The 19770-nt window shown below is 41.4% G+C and overlaps 2 protein-coding genes across 5 annotated transcripts in view; both read right to left on the bottom strand.

The window, feature by feature from the left end:
* pip5k1ca (phosphatidylinositol-4-phosphate 5-kinase, type I, gamma a) overlaps positions 1–13036 on the bottom strand; it is a 44791-nt gene extending 31755 nt beyond the window's left edge. For both annotated transcript variants that reach the window (XM_019279180.2, XM_019279179.2), the window contains exon 1: positions 12653–13036. In XM_019279180.2, the coding sequence (XP_019134725.1) occupies positions 12653–12785 (133 nt within the window). In that variant the 5' untranslated portion in view covers positions 12786–13036. The remainder of the gene's footprint in view (positions 1–12652) is intronic.
* A 1323-nt stretch (positions 13037–14359) lies between these two features.
* gpx4a (glutathione peroxidase 4a) lies at positions 14360–18645 on the bottom strand. Of its 3 annotated transcripts, none has more exons than XM_019279152.2 (7): positions 18457–18645; positions 16190–16284; positions 15947–16091; positions 15534–15685; positions 15284–15308; positions 14972–15031; positions 14360–14713 (listed from the first exon to the last, which is right to left on the bottom strand). In XM_019279152.2, exons 1-7 carry the CDS (start codon positions 18547–18549, stop codon positions 14681–14683), a joined length of 603 nt encoding a protein of 200 aa, XP_019134697.1. In that variant the 5' UTR covers positions 18550–18645; the 3' UTR covers positions 14360–14680. The 3 variants fall into 3 exon arrangements, with proteins under 3 accessions (XP_019134697.1, XP_019134698.1, XP_010743618.2); XM_019279153.2 differs by having other exon boundaries at positions 18484–18643; XM_010745316.3 differs by lacking the exon at positions 18457–18645 and adding an exon at positions 16599–16897.
* Positions 18646–19770: the final 1125 nt, after the last annotated feature.

Raw genomic sequence — 19770 nt, forward strand, 5'->3', positions numbered from 1 at the left:
ACAGGAGAGTTATGCAACAGCGATGGCTGCTGTTTGGACTGAGGGAAGACAAACTGATCCTAAATCAGCGTCATCGGGCTATTCCAACTCTGAGCTCTTGATCTCAGTAGCCAGCGGATTGTGTATTTTTCCATGAGCACACCAGGCAGCCAGCGTGGTCCTCTTCGCTTGTCTGTGGCCACGGCCCAGAAGGGAAAAGTGGAGGCAGTAAAGAGGCATAATTGAGTGCATTTGATTGCACACTAAAGTTAACGAGTTGATCTTTAGGATATGGTGTTTACTTGGCGCACACGTATAATGATCTCCAAGCTTCTGGTAACTCTGATTTCTGTTTTTCAGACACCTAATAAGTGTCTTATCTTGTCATGAGTACCAGAAAAGCAACATGATAAGTTTAATATTGAATATTTATATATTGCTTAAAGGAATGCTTCAACTTTTTGAGAAATAGGCTTAATCACTTTCCTGGCAAGAGTTAGAGAAGTAGATCAATGCCACTTTAATGTCTCGACCGTAAATATGAACCTGGAGCCAAGAGATGATTAGCTTAGCTTAGCATAAAGACTGGAAGCAGGGGGAAACTGCTAGCCTGGCTCTGCCCGAAGTAACAAAATCTGCCTACCAGCACCTCACTCTAAAGCCAAAACCCCATCGTGTCGCGGCCGTGGCGCTATTTTAGTGATTTTCATGTTTCAGAAGCGAAGCGTTTTGCCTGCCAGGCTTTGTTAACTTGCTCAGATTTGGTCATTGTCCTACTTCTAAATATGTAAATATGCTATGTAGTTAAACTGTTTTCATTTTGGCACGGGGTGTTTTCATTCTCTATTCAATTTCTGTGTCTGACTTCTGGCCAGCTCGAGCTGATCCGTGCAATTTAACTAGTGCTGCTTGTGGCGCCTGTAAAAAAAAAAATAGACCTGTTGCGTATTCTCGGTGCAGCAGAGTGTAGACCTGCTTCTGGGACACTTCTGAACCGGACCGCGGTGCTTCTGGTGGGGTTTGAAACACTGACTAGAACCGCCACGATTAGCTCAACACATTTTGATTGATCTGTACAAAAAAACCCAAATGTTGTCCTTACCATCAGACTGCCAGACAACCAGCAGAGACTTGAGTAATTCCACATAATACCACAACCTGTCGTCTTTGCACTTCTGTTTGTGTGCAAATAATAATGAAATATAACATGATATCGACCTCTAACTCTCGGCAAGAAAACCAATAAACATTCTGGAAAAACTATCATTTTCAAAATCTGTTTTGCTTCTGTGACCTCTAATGTGATTCAAGTCCAAGGCACGTCTGTGCAGATGGCAGATGTAGATATCTGTGTGTGCATCTAAATATATCAATAACTCCTCTCAATTGACCGTTCCTCCTTGATCAGTGCAGAGCTACTTGGACGCGGACACTAATAATTAAGGAGTCATCAACTTCCTAATGCTAAGAGGCTTTAAACGTTCCTCGTAATTACGGCTCTCTGGCAGAATGATGTCCTTCCAGCTCATCCGTACCGCTCCTGCATGTAAACACACGATAATAACAGCTACTTTACAAGCTACAGTAGGAAGTATGGTTCAACTCTAAATACATTAACGTGTCTTAAACTGGCACGGCGGTGTCAGCACACGTCCGCAACCTTCTTTCCCCTCCGGCGTTCCTCTGATTCACCGAACAAAGCGGTGCGCTCAGAGGGAGGAAAGCTGCTCCATCCTCTGCTGTCACTGCATATCATACACTCTGTATAATACAGTGAATGTGTGGAGGAAGCCGGGGCTGGAGAGGACAGCTTTTCACCATGCCAAGTCATCCATTATGATCAATGGCATCAGGCAGGCGAGCAGGCTTAATAAAAAGCTTCCTGCCTTCTGCTGGCACCAAAAAAAAAAAAAAAAAAAAACCTATCCCTTTCAGACATGTGCTCCGGCTAGATGTGGTGGTGCACAACTTGGTCTGCATACAGACGAACAGTAAAAAAAAAAAAGACAAAAATATCAGTTTACTCTCATAGAAAACAGACAAAAACAGCAGATTGTCATAACTGAGAAGCTGGATGTGGAATATTTTGGTCATTTTAATTAAAAAATTACATTTTTGAGCTCTAAAAAAGTGTATATTTTTTAAACAAGTGACTGATCGATTAAGAACTGACAGGAAAGTAATAAACTGCAATTTTAATAACTAGTCATTAGTTATAATTGCTTGTTATAGCTTCAATCCTACATCATTTGTTTGAGCACTGGAGGGTTTTCTGGCCGTTGTTTAAACATTTGTTGCCGTTGAATTATTAACAATTATTCAAATAAAAAAATGAACAGATCAGTCTGATTGACAATGAGCCATTGTTGCCAATGAGCGACGCCTCGGCACTGCCACAAGTACGGCAATCCATTCTTATCCTTGTTTTGCTCAGGTTTAGTGAGAGAATTAGTATAATTTAATTAGTAAGTACTTGTATTCTATTCCTTAAGTTAGAACAGGAACTTGCCTTTAATAAGTGATTGTTAATATTGGGCAGAGTGATCACATTGCTGGTCAGTATTGAGTTGTCCTACAGTTGAGGCGGACGTCAGAGTGTTCATGTGACACAGAAGAAGCTGTCCCCCCGTGCGGTTGTCACCTCACAGCAAGAAGGTTCTGGGTTCGAACCCCGTCTGGGGCCTTTCTGTGTTCTCCCGTGTCTGCGTGGGTACTCCACACTCCACCCCACTGCCACAATAGGCTAATAGGTGACTCTAAATTGTGTAGGTGTGAATGTGAGTGTGAATGTTTGTTTGTCTCCATGTGCCCTGCCATGAACTGGCGGCTTGTCCACGTCAGCTGGGATAGGCTCCAGCCCCCCACAACCCTAGTCAAGATAAGTGGTTACAGACAATGGATGGATGGCCTTGCCTTTTAAGCATATAAAACAGGGCGAGCACTGGTGATTTTCTTAAGACAACAAACTATTGCAGAGCTGTAAAACGACACACTACATTCCAGAAAACAGACCAACACATATCATTTTCAGCTCAGGCTCAGTCCCAGAGCTGGAGACACTACAGACAGACACACTCGCTCCTGTTGGCCAGGCCTGAGCGTGGTTCGTCCAGACAAAATCTAAATCTTCTAAGGTTGAAGTGTGCCACGGGCAGACGGCAAAGCCAACTAAGACGCGGCTACTATTACTTTACTATCTCTAATCCCAATCTCATTCTCTCCTACGAGACTGGATTATCAGGATAAGATGGCACCAAATGCAAGGACAGGTGGAGATCAGGAGACCGTCTGTCTGTCTGTCTCTGTCATTAGGAAAAATGGCGTTACACTTATTGCAGGATTGGCTGTGTTTAAGTGATATAAAGAGTCAAATTTGCCACATTTCTCTGCAGATGAAAGGTTGACAAAAATCTTGAAACATTAAAATATCGCACCTGCCGGCAGACTGCATCTACCGCGTTCCTTCGCCGTCCGAATCCATCTGCTGAGCGTTCAAGCTGACAATGAGAAGTGGCTCAAATCACGGCTGGCAGTTACTGCGAGCACTCCTGTCTAAATCTCGCCGCCATTCAGCGAAGGATGCAACAGTTATGTCTTCATTTCACACTGTGGATCGGGCTAATGGAACAGGTGGGTATGAAAGTGTAATTTCTCCTTGGAGAGGCATGAAAGCTCAGCGGACTTTGAAATGGAAATCCAAAGTGATGAGATGCAGAAAGAAAGCGTCTAGCTGCTCGGGCCAAGTCCTGACAAAAATATTAAGACGTGAGAGTGATAGTAGCTGGTTTTCACACACACCGCAAGGACACACACACACCTCCACAAGTCAATAAAACTGCAACCCCGGACTGTGAGCTATGCAGACATCTGCTCTGTGTGTTTGTGGGAATGTGATGCCGACCCACACTGTGAATCAACATGTCGGCTGAGTCAGTGCAAACGCATCAGGAGAGGCGTCGTAGTAATTGATATTTCTACAGTGACAATGTCAGTCAACATTTTCTTCTGGACACTGACTGTTATGTCAGCGGTGTGTGTGTGTGTGTCCTATACTCTCTAAGGGAGAGACTGGCAAGGCCGAGCAGCAGCAGCACCCTGATCTCTGGGCAAAGCTAAAAACAGCTCAGTCCTCCCAGCACAACCAAGCTCAAACTCTTATGCAATTTCAGTATGTTTTTCATGACTGAGCTCCCAGATCAGAGTCCTTTTACGGAGAGGAGAGAAGAGAAGAGAAGAAGGAGAGGAGGCTCGGCAGGGAAGGAGTCATGGGAGTGGATAATACAAATAAACAGGGTGGTGATCAGCCTGACTCCTGTGTGCTGCTGTTATTGCTGAGGGCAGCACCGGCGCTGGTGACTCAGCTGAGGGTAATCTTCTCAAACATCAGAAGGAATACAGTTGCACGACGGCGTAGGTAACTGCTGCTCATGACTGAACTCGTTACTACGCAGACACCAGGAGATTTAGATTCACACGTGGGGCTCGGTGAAGAGCTGAAAGTCAAAAATAAAACTCTTGTGTCATTCAGGGAGTTGAAGTTGAAAGCGCACAGTAAACGTAAAAGCAAATGACTCCTTTTCAGAACAAATCGTTACTTAAATTCAGCAACAACAGCAGAGAAATTTACTTCAACTTAACCATTTACCTCATGTCGCCTGCCATCACCCAAACGCTCTACGGCATCACATTTATCCCAGCATGCCTCTTAGGCACGCTAAACTTAGACACGCCAAGCAGCCCACCTCTGCAGGCTGCCGTCAGAACGAATATGTTGTGAGCAGATGATCTGGTTGTTGTGTAGCAGCCTCAGGTATACGGTTGGTTACTCAGCAAGGTGTACTCCATCATTTACCACTCTACCGACACTAAGCTGCCTCCATCTCTTATCCACGGTGGGAGGCTGCGCTGCGTGTGGTTTCAAAGAGGAATCTTCTTCCACGGATACTGTAAGGGCCTTGGCCTTTCGGAAAACACAATGCAGCAAATAACACAGCACGCAGTCGCTGATCTAGCTCGAACCTGTGGAGAAAATAAAGCTCTCTCTTCTCAGGAAAACATGGAGGGAACATAAAGCAGCCGCTGGACGAGTGAGGGAAAGTATTTTTTTTCCTGCAGTGCGAGAGAAGCAATGATCATATACTGATAGGATTTTTGGGCACAACACAACCTTATAGCTGTGACATCGCAAACTGGAAGACATCGCGAGCCAGGATTATGGATTAAAAATGGTTGCCACGGCAACCATTTTGAGAAACTGGCAACCGATTCAAAGCCTTTGGTTGCCATCAGCAGTAACCACTCTTCAACAAGAATACATTTTTAGTATTTGTGGCATTATTGATGACTAAATATATTTGTTCCTGTCAGAACCAGACAACACCGCACTTTTTTAATGACTAAGCTGATCTGTATCTTAATTACTTAAAAACACAAGGTGAGTTATAATCATTCTTTCAGTTTCACCAACCAAAAAACACATGGACCTGCAGCGGAGAAGAAAAGCTGGATCCAACTTTTGGAAAAATGCAGTCTGACTCACAGTTTACACAATTTACTACACGGTGCACCACAACCTTTCCTTCACACACGCTGACAACATCTCCTGTTATTTGCACGATCCTTATGAAACGCATAAAGGAGAGAAGTCTACTCAATATGTAAGGTCAGCTTCAGAAGACAGGTGAGCTATGCTTCCACGTCAGTGTGCCCTATTTAATAAATAAAATCCACGTCACTGCAGCAGAGAGTGCGTCAGAAACTAGCCGCAAACTGCTTAGTAAATCTCTCCCAGAGGCAAATCTGACCAACCACAGCAGTAAATCCCACAGAGAAACTTTTGCTGGCCAGAAGTTTACTTAGACTGGATTATTTAAGTTTATTCTACTGTCTCTGTCCATGGCAAATCCACCACCAGATGAGATCAACATACGAGTAATGCTCAGTATTTGCCAACTAGGCCCACATTATTTAATGAATGAATGAATTTTCTCTCTGCTCAGATCCCATTAAACTTACATGAACCCTCCAGCATCTCGCTTCTTCCACTTTGCATGCTGCTCACTGTGAGGAAATTCAGACTGTGAATAACTGACAGCTTCACCACGTGACACTCCAAAGCTCAAGTCTATGCAACTTCACCTCCAAGAGCTGCAGTCACAACTGTTCACTGAGCCTAAAACTGAATTAGGAAGTACTGATTTAAGCCCAAAAGACAACCAATGATGATGTGATGACCTCTAATAAAGGTCTAATAAACATTTTCAATAATATTTGGTCCATCTCACAGAGCTGCTGCCATTAATTTAATCAATTTTCTGAATTAATTGATTATTTGTTTATCTGAAAAAGTAAACTGCCACTTACAATTTCAAAGAATTCAAGGTGACATCTCGCTTTGTCTGACCAACAGTTCAAAACCCAAAGATTTTCATTTCACTAGAGAACTAGTGGACTGGAACCAGTCGGTCTTTGTTACTTGTGCTTTGATAATGACTTCCATGATAGATCAATTATTAGAATGGTTTTTTAGTTGATTAATCAACTAATCATTTAAGCTCTTCTGTCTGTATGTAACTCTATGAAATCCCTTGACACGACACCTTTGGCCCTTTTAGACTATTTTCCTGGTGGTGTCAACAATAATCGATTTGGCGATGCATCGCAATGCGGGGCATGCACGATTCAGCATCGATGCGGCAAAGTGCCATGATCGATTATGTCACAGTTTATTTTCTGGCCTCGAGTGGAGATGACCGATAGATGGGTAATTAAAAACGCAACACGAAGCTTGGAAAGCGGATATCTGGGCACATTTCGGATTCTACGAAGTGAATGGGAAACTAGGCAAGACTTACGCGGTGTGTAAAACCTGCCACACTAAAATCAAGCACGTTGGCAATATAACTAACTTCATGAACCATGTTGATCATTGGCATCCTGAGTTGGCTTCAACAACAACAACACAAAAAGTCCACACATCCCAGCCAAGAATTGACGAGTCGCTAGTGTCAACGTTGCCACACAACTCCGAGAGAGCCAAGAGGATCACACGATCAGTGGCATGTTTTTTATAGCGAAGGATCTACGACCCTATTCTGTAGTAGAAAATGCGGGGTTTCGCCACATGCTTAAAGAGCTACCTTCACTGATTCTGCGCTTCCCGCATTGTACAAAGAAACCAAAGCAAAGGTAATGGCATCAATGTGTAAAGCCATTACAAGTGACGCCTGGACTTCAGTTGCAACAGAGTCCTACGTAACCATAACGACACACTGGTGCTCATATGGCGAGGCTACTCTTGGATGTTGTGGAGGAGTGGCAGCTAACAGATAAAAGTGTTGTGCTGGTGATGAACAACGCCCCAGCTATGATAAGTGCTGCTGATATTTGGGAAGTTCCCTCATGTTAAATGCTTCGCCGATAAAATCCGTTGTTCAATATCTGACTGCTTGTATTGCCTCATGACTGATGAAAAATTTGCCTTGTTGTGTGCAGCAGAACTTTGATGCGTCGTAGAATCGAATCGTTGCCTGGTGAATCGTAATCGAATCGAACTGTGAGGGCAGTGCCAATGCACACCCCTATATTTTTTCTATATTTTCTTTGGACCATTGGCTCCATGATACTAACCAGCCTCTAAACACATGAAGAGGAATATAAGATGTAAACACTGTGTGAGAAGAAAATTAGCTGTTGGTTAATGGCATTAATTATTGAAATCAAGTCTAAAGAAGATTATCTCCGGCTTATCTTGGCATCCATTGGGTGAGAAGCAAGGGTGCACACCGAACGAGTCTATCGCAGGGCTGACGCACACAAACAAACAAACACAAGAGTTTCCACCTATAGTGCATGTATTTGGACTGTGGAGCCAACAGACAGCAGAATAGGTGCAATTACCGAAGCCCCAAGCAGGCTCCGCTTTATTAAAAACAAGCACTATGTGGTTGGTTCAAAGAGGTTTGATAGCTTTTATCTGACTGTGCTCGTGCTCCAGGTGCTGATTATGAATTAATAATAGTCTACACAGTGGGCACAGCAACTCTCTTGATTGAAAACAGCAGGTCTTTGCCTTATTTCTCCTCGAAGGGAAGCCAGCACTGCAGTCATGTGAGTGTAAAAACCAGAAGCCAGAGCTTCATCCAGGGACACATGCAGCTTTTTACAGCTGCAAAGACAGCCTATGATCTTTATGTGTATGTCTCTCCTCCCCGTCTATGTCCCCATTTCCTGTACTCATTCGTCTTCCCAGCAGCTATCACTTGCACGCACGCACAAGGACAGACAGAAGCAAACACAGCGGTCCTGCCTCGCTGTGGTGTCTGTTTAAAATAGCTACTGTGGCACACACATCCCCCCACTTTTACAGAAAATCAGCAGCACGGAAGACGTAGCTAAACTGCGTCATCAGCTCTGTTTAATGATATGACATCAAATACCCCGGAAGAGGGTCAAAATCTTGTACAAGCGCCTGTGAATCGGCCAGCTGATAGTGGGACACGGAGCCAAAAGATATAGGGAGAAGGAAACAGAGGAGGAGGAAGGTAGGGGGGGACCTCGCAGAACGAATGAGGAGGAGGAGGATGGATGGATGATGAATTCCACAGAAGGCAACCACCCTTTGTGCTTCCGTCAGCAATACTGACAGGCCATGCCTAAAGCGGAGGACAGAGAAAAACACAGAGGTGGGAGGACTGATGGATGGTGACAAATGAGGGAATCACTCAGTGAGGAGGAGGTAGAGGAGAGGAGATGAGAGCAGAGAAGAGGAGAGGTTGAAGGTGAGAGGAGTTATAAGACGATAAGACATCGATGCTGCCGTGCCGACAGGAGACTATAAGAACAAATTTGCGAGTGCCTGAGGATGAGGAGCGTTTGAATGGGACTAAATGCTCAGACAGCTATTTAACAGCCAGCTGTGACACCCACGCGACATCGTGTTCACACATTCAGAGCAGCTGAGCTGAGCGGCACAACCTACAATTACATACAGGCGAGATCTGACATTAGCCAAGCTCACGCGTGTGACGTCAACATCCACCACCACCACCACCACCACGAGCCAGCGAGAATCAAGCAACACCTTCCTCCAGCTGACAGTTTCCATTCATTTCTATTGACCAGCGTCAATGCCGCATTGTTACCGCACTTGCCATAGAAATGAACACAACCCCCGTGTTCGACACATTTCAGCTGAAAAGCCTTTTTATGGACTCTCCCTTTAAGACCTGTCACTGACAGATGTTGCATGGGAGTCACAGTGTGATGCACGCCTGCTCCACCCTGCTGCAGGGCTTACCAGAGAAACACATACAAACACTTTGTATAAGAGGAAGAGACACACACGATTATGTTTGCAACACAAAGAAAAGAGTGGATGCAGGTTCACACATTCATTATTATTTATATATATTTATGTATCTTAACCTTTATTTTTGGCTATCTATATATCTTATTATGCTTTACTTTTATTCTATTTTATCTAGCTACTTATATATTTTAATGAGTTGTGTTTTCTTTTTTTGTTTTTATTATTTTTTATTTTATTTATTTTTAACCTGCCTCTGTTGTTTCCTCACTGCAAGATGATGGGACGTGCTTCCTCAGCTTGTGTTGTGCTTTGTTTATAATGGGGTGGGGTGGAGGGTTTTACTGTGTGAAGCACTTTGTGTTACATGTTTTGTATGAAAAGTGCTATACAAATAAAGTCTGGCTGATTGATTGTTGTCGGTATTATAACAAAATGCTGTCGGTCTAACTTTCCCAGGTTTGATGCCTTCAAGTCAAGTAATAATTTTTGTATTTTGCATTTATCTCTCACATGTTACAAAGACAACCATGGCTCAAGGAAACAGTGAAATCACACAGATGTACAGCAGTAGCTTGTTTATTTACTCCGCTACAGCTCAGAGATACGGGAGCTACAACGTTTTTAAAGCGTCTGTATCAAATGGCTGCAGTTTTCTGTATATTTTACTTTAGTGTAATAGTGAGTAGCTTAAGAAGCAGAATAACAGAGTACTCACTCATAAACCGGTGCGCTAAAAGCACATCAGAGCATTACTGCATGGACGATGGGCATAATTGAAATACGCCTCAGTAATATTTTAAACCAACTCGGCGGATTCAGAGATGGAAAGCTGAGGTTTCATGGGGTAACAAGGTTACAGTCAGTTGGTATGTTAAAAACAAGAAGCTTAAGCAGCAGTCCTCTACTCTATCCAATATAATCATTAAAAGCTATGAAGACTTGTCCTCGGTTGTTTTTATATAGCTCAATGTCTGTAAAACGTCAACATAAATACATTTGGCAGGGCAGAAGTGGACTCAATAATGCATATGTTTAATGCTGTTCATCTGCACATGCAAACTCAGTCTCTCTTTAGTAAGATCTGTATTTTTTATTGCAAATGAAGGTGCACTGACTGTGCAGGTACATGCTTGTGCAAAATACCAGGTACACAAGACATGCACCAGCATGCACGCTAGAAAAGAGCATCTACAGCCAAAGGCACCCCGCGTACATTTTCACCCTCCGATATCGCTAAGCTCGACGAGTAACCTTCATCACGCAGCCCTCTGATTCATCCTGAGCCTGTCCTGGGTCGAGGTACAGAGCTCTTGTCAAAGTCAGCACTTCCCTCACCAGGGACCATGAAAATCCCCAAACTGTGAAAGTACGGCCAGTGAATGCAGCATGACGGACTGCTGTGAGCCTCAAGAGCCCAACAGACATATCCACATCCATGCAGATTTCGCTCTATATCAAATAAGACTGTGTGATTTACTGTATATTGTAGCATCCATCTCTATGCTGATGATGCAGTTGTTTATCATAATGTCCGGAACAATGGGTTTATTCCAAATTTAAATCTATATTGATTTCCTTGATAAGAACTGATTATTCACTCATGGTGACACACAATAGAGGAGTTTAAAATAGCAAAATAACTCATTAATTAGACGTGATTAATGCTGGCTTCCAAATTAGGTCATGTTTTGCCGCGAACACACATCCATATGACCTCGTATTTAGATCATCGTTAAAGGTCCAGTGTGTAAGATTTAGGAGTATATATTGGCAGTTTTGGAATATAATATTCATAACTATGTTTTAATTAGTCTATAATCGCCTGAAAATAGGAATCTTTGTGTTTTTGTTGTCTTAAAATGAGCCCATATCTATCGTGAGAAGGGGGGGGCCCTCTTACAAGGAGTCAGTAGCCCAGAACAGACAGAGATATGGAAGTTTTGCTTTTTATGTGAATGCCACTAAATCCTACATACTGGACATTTCAGATGTTTTAGCCAAGATACTGCAAACAATGGCTTTTACTATACTCTTTTCTTATTATTTATAAGCCAACATATACACAATATCTGCCAACATAGCAGCCTGACTAATTTATATCAGTCCATCGCTAAGAGGCCTTTTTTTTCACAAAAAGGACATTTTGCAATGTCACAGTAGTAAAGCACACACGTATAAACAATCAAATTAATGACGGCTGAATTCCATTTGGCTTCTTTAGTTTCACGGTCGTGGTGTTGTGCATGCTGCCTCGCTGTCAGAGCCATCCATTATTTGTTATGAGTAACACCTGTGCCTTTTTTTTTTTTTACCTGCCATTGCAAGTCTGCTGAGAAAAATAACAATGTGAGCGGCAATTACAATCATCATCGGAGTCCTCTTCCTTGCCTGGGAAATTTTCTGTCTCCTTTTCTGTCTTTTCTGTCTCTCTTTTTGTCTCATTTTGTCTCCTTTTCTGTCTTTTCTGTCTCCTTTTTTGTCTAATTTTCTGTCTCCTTTTCTGTCTTCTTTTCTGACTCCTTTTTTGTCTCCTTTTCTGTCTCCTTTTCTGTCTCATTTTCTGTCTTTTTTTTGTCTCATTTTCTGTCTCCTTTTCTGTCTCCTTTTCTGTCTTCTTTTCTGTCTTCTTTTCTGTCTCCTTTTCTGACTCCTTTTCTGTCTCATTTTCTGACTCCTTTTTCTGTCTTCTTTTCTGACTCCTTTTCTGGCTCCTTTTCTGGCTCCTTTTCTGTCTCCTTTTCTGTCTCATTTTCTGTCTCCTTCTTGTCTCCTTTTCTGTCTCCTTTTCTGTCTCATTTTGTCTTCTTTTCCGTTTCCTTTTCTGTCTCCTTAACCCAAACAGAGACTTTCCTCAGCACCATAAAGGTTGATATTCATGTTTTTCTTACAGCCTGCAGGTGACAGGTGGTGATTATTCTTGGTCTTAAGCTGGAGGTGGGTGGAGAAGGTGGTCAGGAGTCCAAGCTACACCCTTGTCTGCCTGTCTGTCTGTCTGTCTGTCTGCAAAGCCAAGTAATTAGAAATATTCACAGCTGCACACACACACACACACACACACACATCACACTGCCTCTTTTCAAATGTCTGCCCACTGCCTACCCATGGTCTGTGGTGCCTGCTGGCAAGTCACGACTCGTACCTACATGCATGCACTGTAAACATTACACAGTCAGTGTCTAACTTTAAATGTTTCCCCATTTATCCCAGTCTGCTAACTTAGCTCACTTAGCCTAGCCTGCCAATCCCTTGCTAGCAGAGATGAGTCGGGACTTTCTGCAGCATCAGATGGAAATATTCAAATAAACATTAAAAAAAAAGAGGAGTGGGTTTTATTTAAAAGCTGATATATAAAAAAAAAAGTACCCATATCTGCGGCGTCCATCCCGTAGCTAACTCCAACGACCGTGTCCCCATCATCGGATGCTGCGGCCACGGATAGCGGGCTGCCGTCCCTGGCCTCCGACAGCCCGACCGCTCCCTCGGCTGCTGCTTCCATTCAGCCTCCCGGAGGAAAAAACAGGCGAGCCCTCCGTGTGACAGACCCGCAGCGATACGGAGAGATACCCGTAAGAAGGAAGCAAACAAAAAGGAAGGAGTGATATTCTAACACTAATCAAACGGAGGGATTTGTTAGAGTTATCCGCGATGGTCCCTTCATCTGTGCGGTGTTTCCTCACACACAGCCCCGCTCCTCTCAGGTCGACTGCACCGCACTTGCTGCTGCTACCGCGCCGCTGCTGGCTGCTTTTGAGCCGGGGCGCTGTGGCTCCCTCTGCCGGAGGCCGAGAGGGTGGGAACCGCTACCCCCCGGTCCTCCCTCCTTATATAGATAGATGCTGTGAATCACACGCAGAGGTCAACCTGTGAAGTGATGGAGGTCTGAATACATTTACAAGGGCTCTTAGCATATCTTTTATTTTATTTGGGCTCAAAAGTAAGAATAACAATTTCCTCTCTGCATGACCTCTACATCTTGTGTATACATTTCCAAAACAGGAGGTATTCCCTTTTATTCAAGTGTTAATAACTATTATTATTGGTTTATTTGCTGACATACTGTGCACATGAGCCAAAACTAAGGGTAGCATTAGTATTCATTCAAACTTAATTTCACCTGTTTCTGCACATAGAAACACCTTCATCGTAACACAACATGGAACGGTTGAGTAGATTTCCTCTCTGTTGGAATATTTTGTTATGATTTTATGGTGCTATAGTTATAATAAATCCTTTTTTTGTCTTGTGATCCCTTCATACAAAGCCACCTCTTCTTGCGACCCATGCGCTGCAAGCCACAAAGTGGTCTTCCCTTCTCAAAATGAGTGTCATGAAGAGGTTAAACTATCACAAGGCGAATGGAAAGAAGAGAGAGAAAAAAAGTAATACTGTGCAGTGTAGCAGAAAATTGTTTTCATAATCTTCATCTGACGACGCCTGAGATTAATCTTGTGGCTCCTTCAAGGATCAGCTAAAATAATGTCTTGCGAGTTTTTTAATTTACTGTGCCAATATAGTTTTCATGCCATGGTCCAAATTGTTAATCTGTGAATCGGTATATACTTGCTGAACACAGGTTTAGAATGATGACACAAATATGTGTATGGTGCACTTGGTTATGTAGATATGAATGTATGATTATGTGACAATGTGTATATGTATATAGAAATTTATGTAAAGGAGTCTATAATTATATAATAACCATTTCAATAGTGGCTGATTTTAGGAGATGAGTGTAATATTCACCTCCCTACAAGCATATTAATATATAAGAAGATCATAACTGCGTCTGTCAACTAAATATTGAGTTGCTGTACTTTAAATTTCCAAACGATTGAGTCTGTGACATTGTATTTTTTTTCTACAAAGAAGAATAAAGCCTAGCAGTTTCATTTTAAGCACAAACGTTCACTCATAAACACGCTTGGATTTTTCAGCATGGCAGAAATTGATTTTCTGTCACTTTTTTCCATTGTACAGAATGAGTAATGATTACACGCATCAATAGCTCGGGACAAAACTTCAACATGCATCTATTCTACAACCACACCAATAAAATACGATATAACTCAGTATGATTAGAACAAAATCTCAGTGCTTTTTATTTTGAGAACAATGCCACACATTTACATCTACTAAAAGAGTTACTTTCAAGGATCCTTTCTGCTTCTCTCCAGAGAACCAAATGAGTACCAGCTTGGTTTGCCCAGGAGGTTTGCACGCCATTTTCATCAGGTCTGCTCTGTCCGCCGTGCGGGTTTATGAACAGACCGTCACTGGTCTGGGCTGGACCCAAAACTATATCCACTGGTGCTCGGAGAGGCAGAGAAAGGAGGGCGATGGAAAGACAAAATGAACGAAGTATGAGTGAGGCATCAGTTATCCATTAGGTGTTTATAAGTATCGGGGAAGATCCTTCTCCACCACCTGGGAGGAAAGCAGAAGTAGAAGTTGACATCAGCTGATAATAATGTACACATAGCTACAGTAAAACATGCACTGTTTTTTTTTTATAGATAATGTATAATTCCATGTTAAATCATAAAGGATTCCCTTTTGTTTATTTATTCTTATTTGCTTTAACTCATTCACAACACAACAGCAGAATGTTCACCTGTTAAGCATATACACTCAAGGTGTGTTTACACTATAATACATGTGGCAAAGTAAGATATTTGTACGTACACTTGGATCATCCAGTGGCCCATATCTCTTCACCACCTGACCCTCTCTGTTGATCAAAAACTAGAGAGAAAGAGGGGGAAATGACAACTGAAATTAAGCGAACATGAAATTTATGAGCAAAGGATTATTTTCTGTTCAACATTTAGAATAAATGTACTGTTTCATGATAATAACAGAAAACACACAATAGAAAGAGGGCGCCTGTTTAGCACTGATGAACTAGAGTACAGAAGTAGATGATGAATTGTCAGCTCAGTCAACTTTAATGATGTCTGAATGTATATAATAATTGTAAATAAATGTTATATTTACCTTAGTGAAATTCCACTTGATGCTACTGCAGGAATGAAAACAAAACATGCGTCAGAAAATAATCACTGAGTAAACATGACTATGATCAATAATTGATTGAGGATATGGCTCTAATTCAATGAAGTATGATTTCATTACAGTATCAATATATGTCTGTTATAATTGGCTCATAACGAGCCTTTGTGTCATAAGAAGATGAATACTGCCGCCTGTCTCTTTGTGCTCAACCATTCGTTTGTTCACCACTTACTTTCCCATGAAGCCTTTCCCATTGGGCTGGTCTTTCAGCCACTTCCACAGAGGATGAGCGTTGTCCCCGTTCACGTTAATCTTACTGAACATGTCAAACTGAACATGATAGGACTCGGCAAACTGCTTGATCTGAGTTTCATTGCCTGGCTCCTTTAAAGTAAAACAAAATGAGAGACATAATGTTTAAGCCCCGAGCAGGTTAAACATTACAAAAAAATACTAAAACAATGTAGATAAAACAGAATTTGGCTTACTTTACTACAAATATTACGGTTATAAAATGTTTTGTGAACACACCTAGAACATTTTGTAATCTGATCCGATTCTTTTGAATTGATATGACATTTTCATATCACAATCTTGGTCCTGTTCTAACATGCTGCTTTCATAAAACACTCATGTGTTACACACCTGGTTCCCAAACTGGTTAGAAGGGAAGGCAAGGATCCGTAAACCTCTCTCAGCATACCTGGCGTGCAAGTCCGCAAACTGAGAGTAGTTTACTGGGGTTTTACCTCATTTAGAGGCAACGTTGGTGATGATGACCACGCTACCCCTGTAAAAACAAACAAAAGGTTGTAATGATAGTATTGTACGCTTGTTATGGGATGCTGCAGCACATTTAGGAGGAGAATGTGTCATAGATAGATTTACCTGTATTTTTCGAGGGAAACCACATTCCCATCAATATCTGTCGCTGAGAAGTTATAAATAGACGTGGCCGTCTGCCATTCCTCTGTCCGAGCAGACTGTTAGGAAGAAAGAGGAGGAGGAAAAAGTGATTTGAGTGATAGTAGCTTACTTAAAAATGCACTTTCATCCTGCTAAATGAATATTAAACAAGCTATATATTCCAGCACATACATCTCAAACATACCGTCATCTGTGCCGTGTGTGCAAATCATTTAAAAATATAGAAAAATACAAAATGAATACAAACAAAACACATCGGATCACCTATGATCAATTCAGTTCCACAAACTCTGACATTGCCCAAAAGCTCCAGTTCCAGTACTGTACCACATAAAACAGCCTTTCAATCCTAATCTCATTTTTTTCTTACCATAGCCTGCAGCAGCACAGATAAAAGGACAGTGGACCCTATGAGACGCATTGCTGCCCTTCAGTAAGGTCCTCTGAGGGCAGAAAGCGATCAAATGTGTAAACTCCCTGAGTGGCTTCAGCTGCAGCCTCACTGTCAGACCACAGTCCCGCTTACTGAGAGAGGAGCACAGTGTCCTCATGTAAAGGGAACGGGTGATCATTAACAGAATTGATAGGCTGTGATTCTCCGATAGGTCCCTCTCAGCTGCTGACTAACATCCACATCAGAAATGTTGTGCACTGCGGTCCACAGTCCACAAAATAACCACGGACGCATAACGAATGTTGACTATTTATAAAAGCAAAGATTTAGTCCAACGGATGATTGAACTTCGGACAAAGGGCAACAGTCTGAAGAAATACATGAACTCATTATAGAATGAGCTTAATATCAAGAATCACATGTGTGAATCAGCACGATTTACAGCTCCTAAATCTCGCCATGACGCAAAAGTCACAAAGACTAAGGCCAAAACACTTGTTCATTCTACTAAATCATTATAATCTGGGAAAACAAGCGAGCTGGTGTTTCAAATGATTAGAAAATAATCTGTTTTTTGAACTCTAACAGCACTCTGTACATTTCCATTACATCTTTCTCCTGGAACCACCAGGCAATTAAAGCATTGTGCAACAAAAGTGAGTAATTTGGAAATGATCTCGTTATTTCACAATTTTCTGGCAAGTTGACCTGTGAGTTGTGTTTCACAACTCAGCTTTGACAGAACATGTTATAAACCTAAAAGATACATACAGATACTTAGATATATAAGCCAAAAGCATATGTTAAAGAGAAAGACAAATTAGAGGATAAATAATTATTTTTTGTTTAGAGATATTTTGTACAATTATCAACTAAAGAATAAATGACTGATTTCTATATAGTACAAACTTATATCTGCATGAGACTGAGCCAGGAGTCCTCTTTATGTTCATGTAATAACTGACTTCAATACTTTTCATACCACACTAACAGCCTGTAAGACTTATACAGCCTATACAGCAGGATGCTGCTGACCTGAAATAATTGCTGATATAATACAAAGTAAGCTGTAATGCAGTACTAAAATGACCTTGTGTTATAAAACCTTTAAATGACTCGTCCTGCTGCTCGTGTTCTCTCTGTCTCAGGATGATAAGCCTATCAGCTGACACCAGATGGGGGAGTGCTGCTGCATGAAACCACACTCCTGTGAGCCTTTGCAACATTTTTCACACTCCAACGCCCTCAGTTAAGAATTATGCGTACATATATATACTAAAGTACACGGCCGGTCTGTCGTTTATAATCATACACGAACACAATGACAGACAAGAAAACTTCGTGGACTGTATAATAATAATTTAAAAAAAGGTGTGACGGATTAAACAGCGACCGTGTTAACTGGCGACCGCTAGACGAAAGGGTATGTGGTTGTCGTAGTTACGACGGCTGTTGAAACAGGAAGGGGACAGCTTCATTGTAGTTATGTTTTTAGCATTGTAACGTTATTTTCTTTATAAACAAACAAACAAATAAATAAATGGGTATTCACGTATCTTCCTGTTTTTTAACGGCTGTCGTAACTACGACAACCGCAGACGCATTCGGCTAACGGTCACCAGTTAACTCGGTCACTCGTTGAACCGAAACACCGGATGTGTTCTCAATAGAGTATTTTACCGATATAGCCTGGGCTCCAAACAACACTCATTATAATCAATAGGCAGCTTTTATAATCTATAATCTAAAAAAACAAAGATTGATACACATGATAAATCACAGTCCCCCCTCTACATCACCCTTGCCTGGGTTGCCCGTTATAAGTTTCCGTTACCGTTGTGGATAAAACAAAGTACAGTACCATCGCCAGTAGTACTCCGCTGCTCGCCACCGCCCCAAATGTCAAGATAACATATAAGGGCCTCATTTTTGATACAGGACAAACCTCAATTATTATAATCAATTGCTACATTATATCTACTAACTCCGCCCCGCAGATTGTTGTGAAACGCTTCACGCAAGTCACGTCCTGTATCGGTGTCACGTGGATCTAACCACTAATGATGGGAAGTTCGGTTCTTTTTAGTGATCCGGATCATTTGACTCAGCTGTCCAAGAAGAGTCGACTCTTTTGGCTCCCAAACGACTCAAACCTTTAATAATTTTTTAACATTTACTAAATTATTCAATACATTCTTTGTACTGAAATATTCAAAAGTAAAAAAAATACATTTTCTAATACCAATAAAATGCTGTAGCCAATTGTTTTTATTGCATTTATAGACCCTTGTAACGCTCTAAAACCACCCAATCAATGCACTAACCTCTCTGCTACACAAAACAGATAGAAACACTTAAACAAACTTAAGCATAAAAATAATAAAAAATAAATAAATAGACATTCACTTTTCAACTCTTTTTGTTTTTTTTTTACTTTCTAACTGAACCAGAAACTTCAGTTTATTGTTACTTTACACCATTGTGTTTCATATATCCTGACTGTACATGACCAGGAAGAAAAAAGTTTTCATCCTCTGTATGAACTTTTGTATAACACTAGCTATGCCAGGATTTATAAACTGTATTATCACCATTTAAACATATTTTCCAGAATTAAGTGCTTACAAAAAATATGTTTTCATTTAAATGGCTTGAACATTGAATATATTTTATGCTGGTAAACTTAAAATGACATTCTAGTAAACAATTGCTTTTGTCAGATTTAGAAACATATGCATATGCACGGTTCTTTTTTATAAATGTCAATCATTGTGAAAATAAATTTCCACTCAATTCCCATACAATTATCTATAAATGTGTACAGTGAGAATAAATATGTGTTCTGGGTTTGTCAGACCAAAGAAGAAAGTGTTGTTAACCACCCAGCCAAATGTGAATGATTCAAAATATTGACAAGTTTCTGAAATTAGGTGTGAAAATCATGACATGACTAACTTAAAAGACTCTGAGCAAGATGGGTTAATCTCTATCTCTCTCCTAGGGGTGCAGGGGTATGCTCAGGGTGGCCTGAGTGTGCCATTGAGCCACTCTTTAGGACCACCCAAAAAATCCTGGACTGAAAACTGTTGAAAAACTGTTTTAACCTCAGCCTCATTTCAGTAATATATTCAAAGTCTTTTCACATGTT

Source organism: Larimichthys crocea, chromosome XVII, assembly GCF_000972845.2.
Source record: "Larimichthys crocea isolate SSNF chromosome XVII, L_crocea_2.0, whole genome shotgun sequence".
NCBI lineage: Eukaryota > Metazoa > Chordata > Actinopteri > Sciaenidae > Larimichthys > Larimichthys crocea.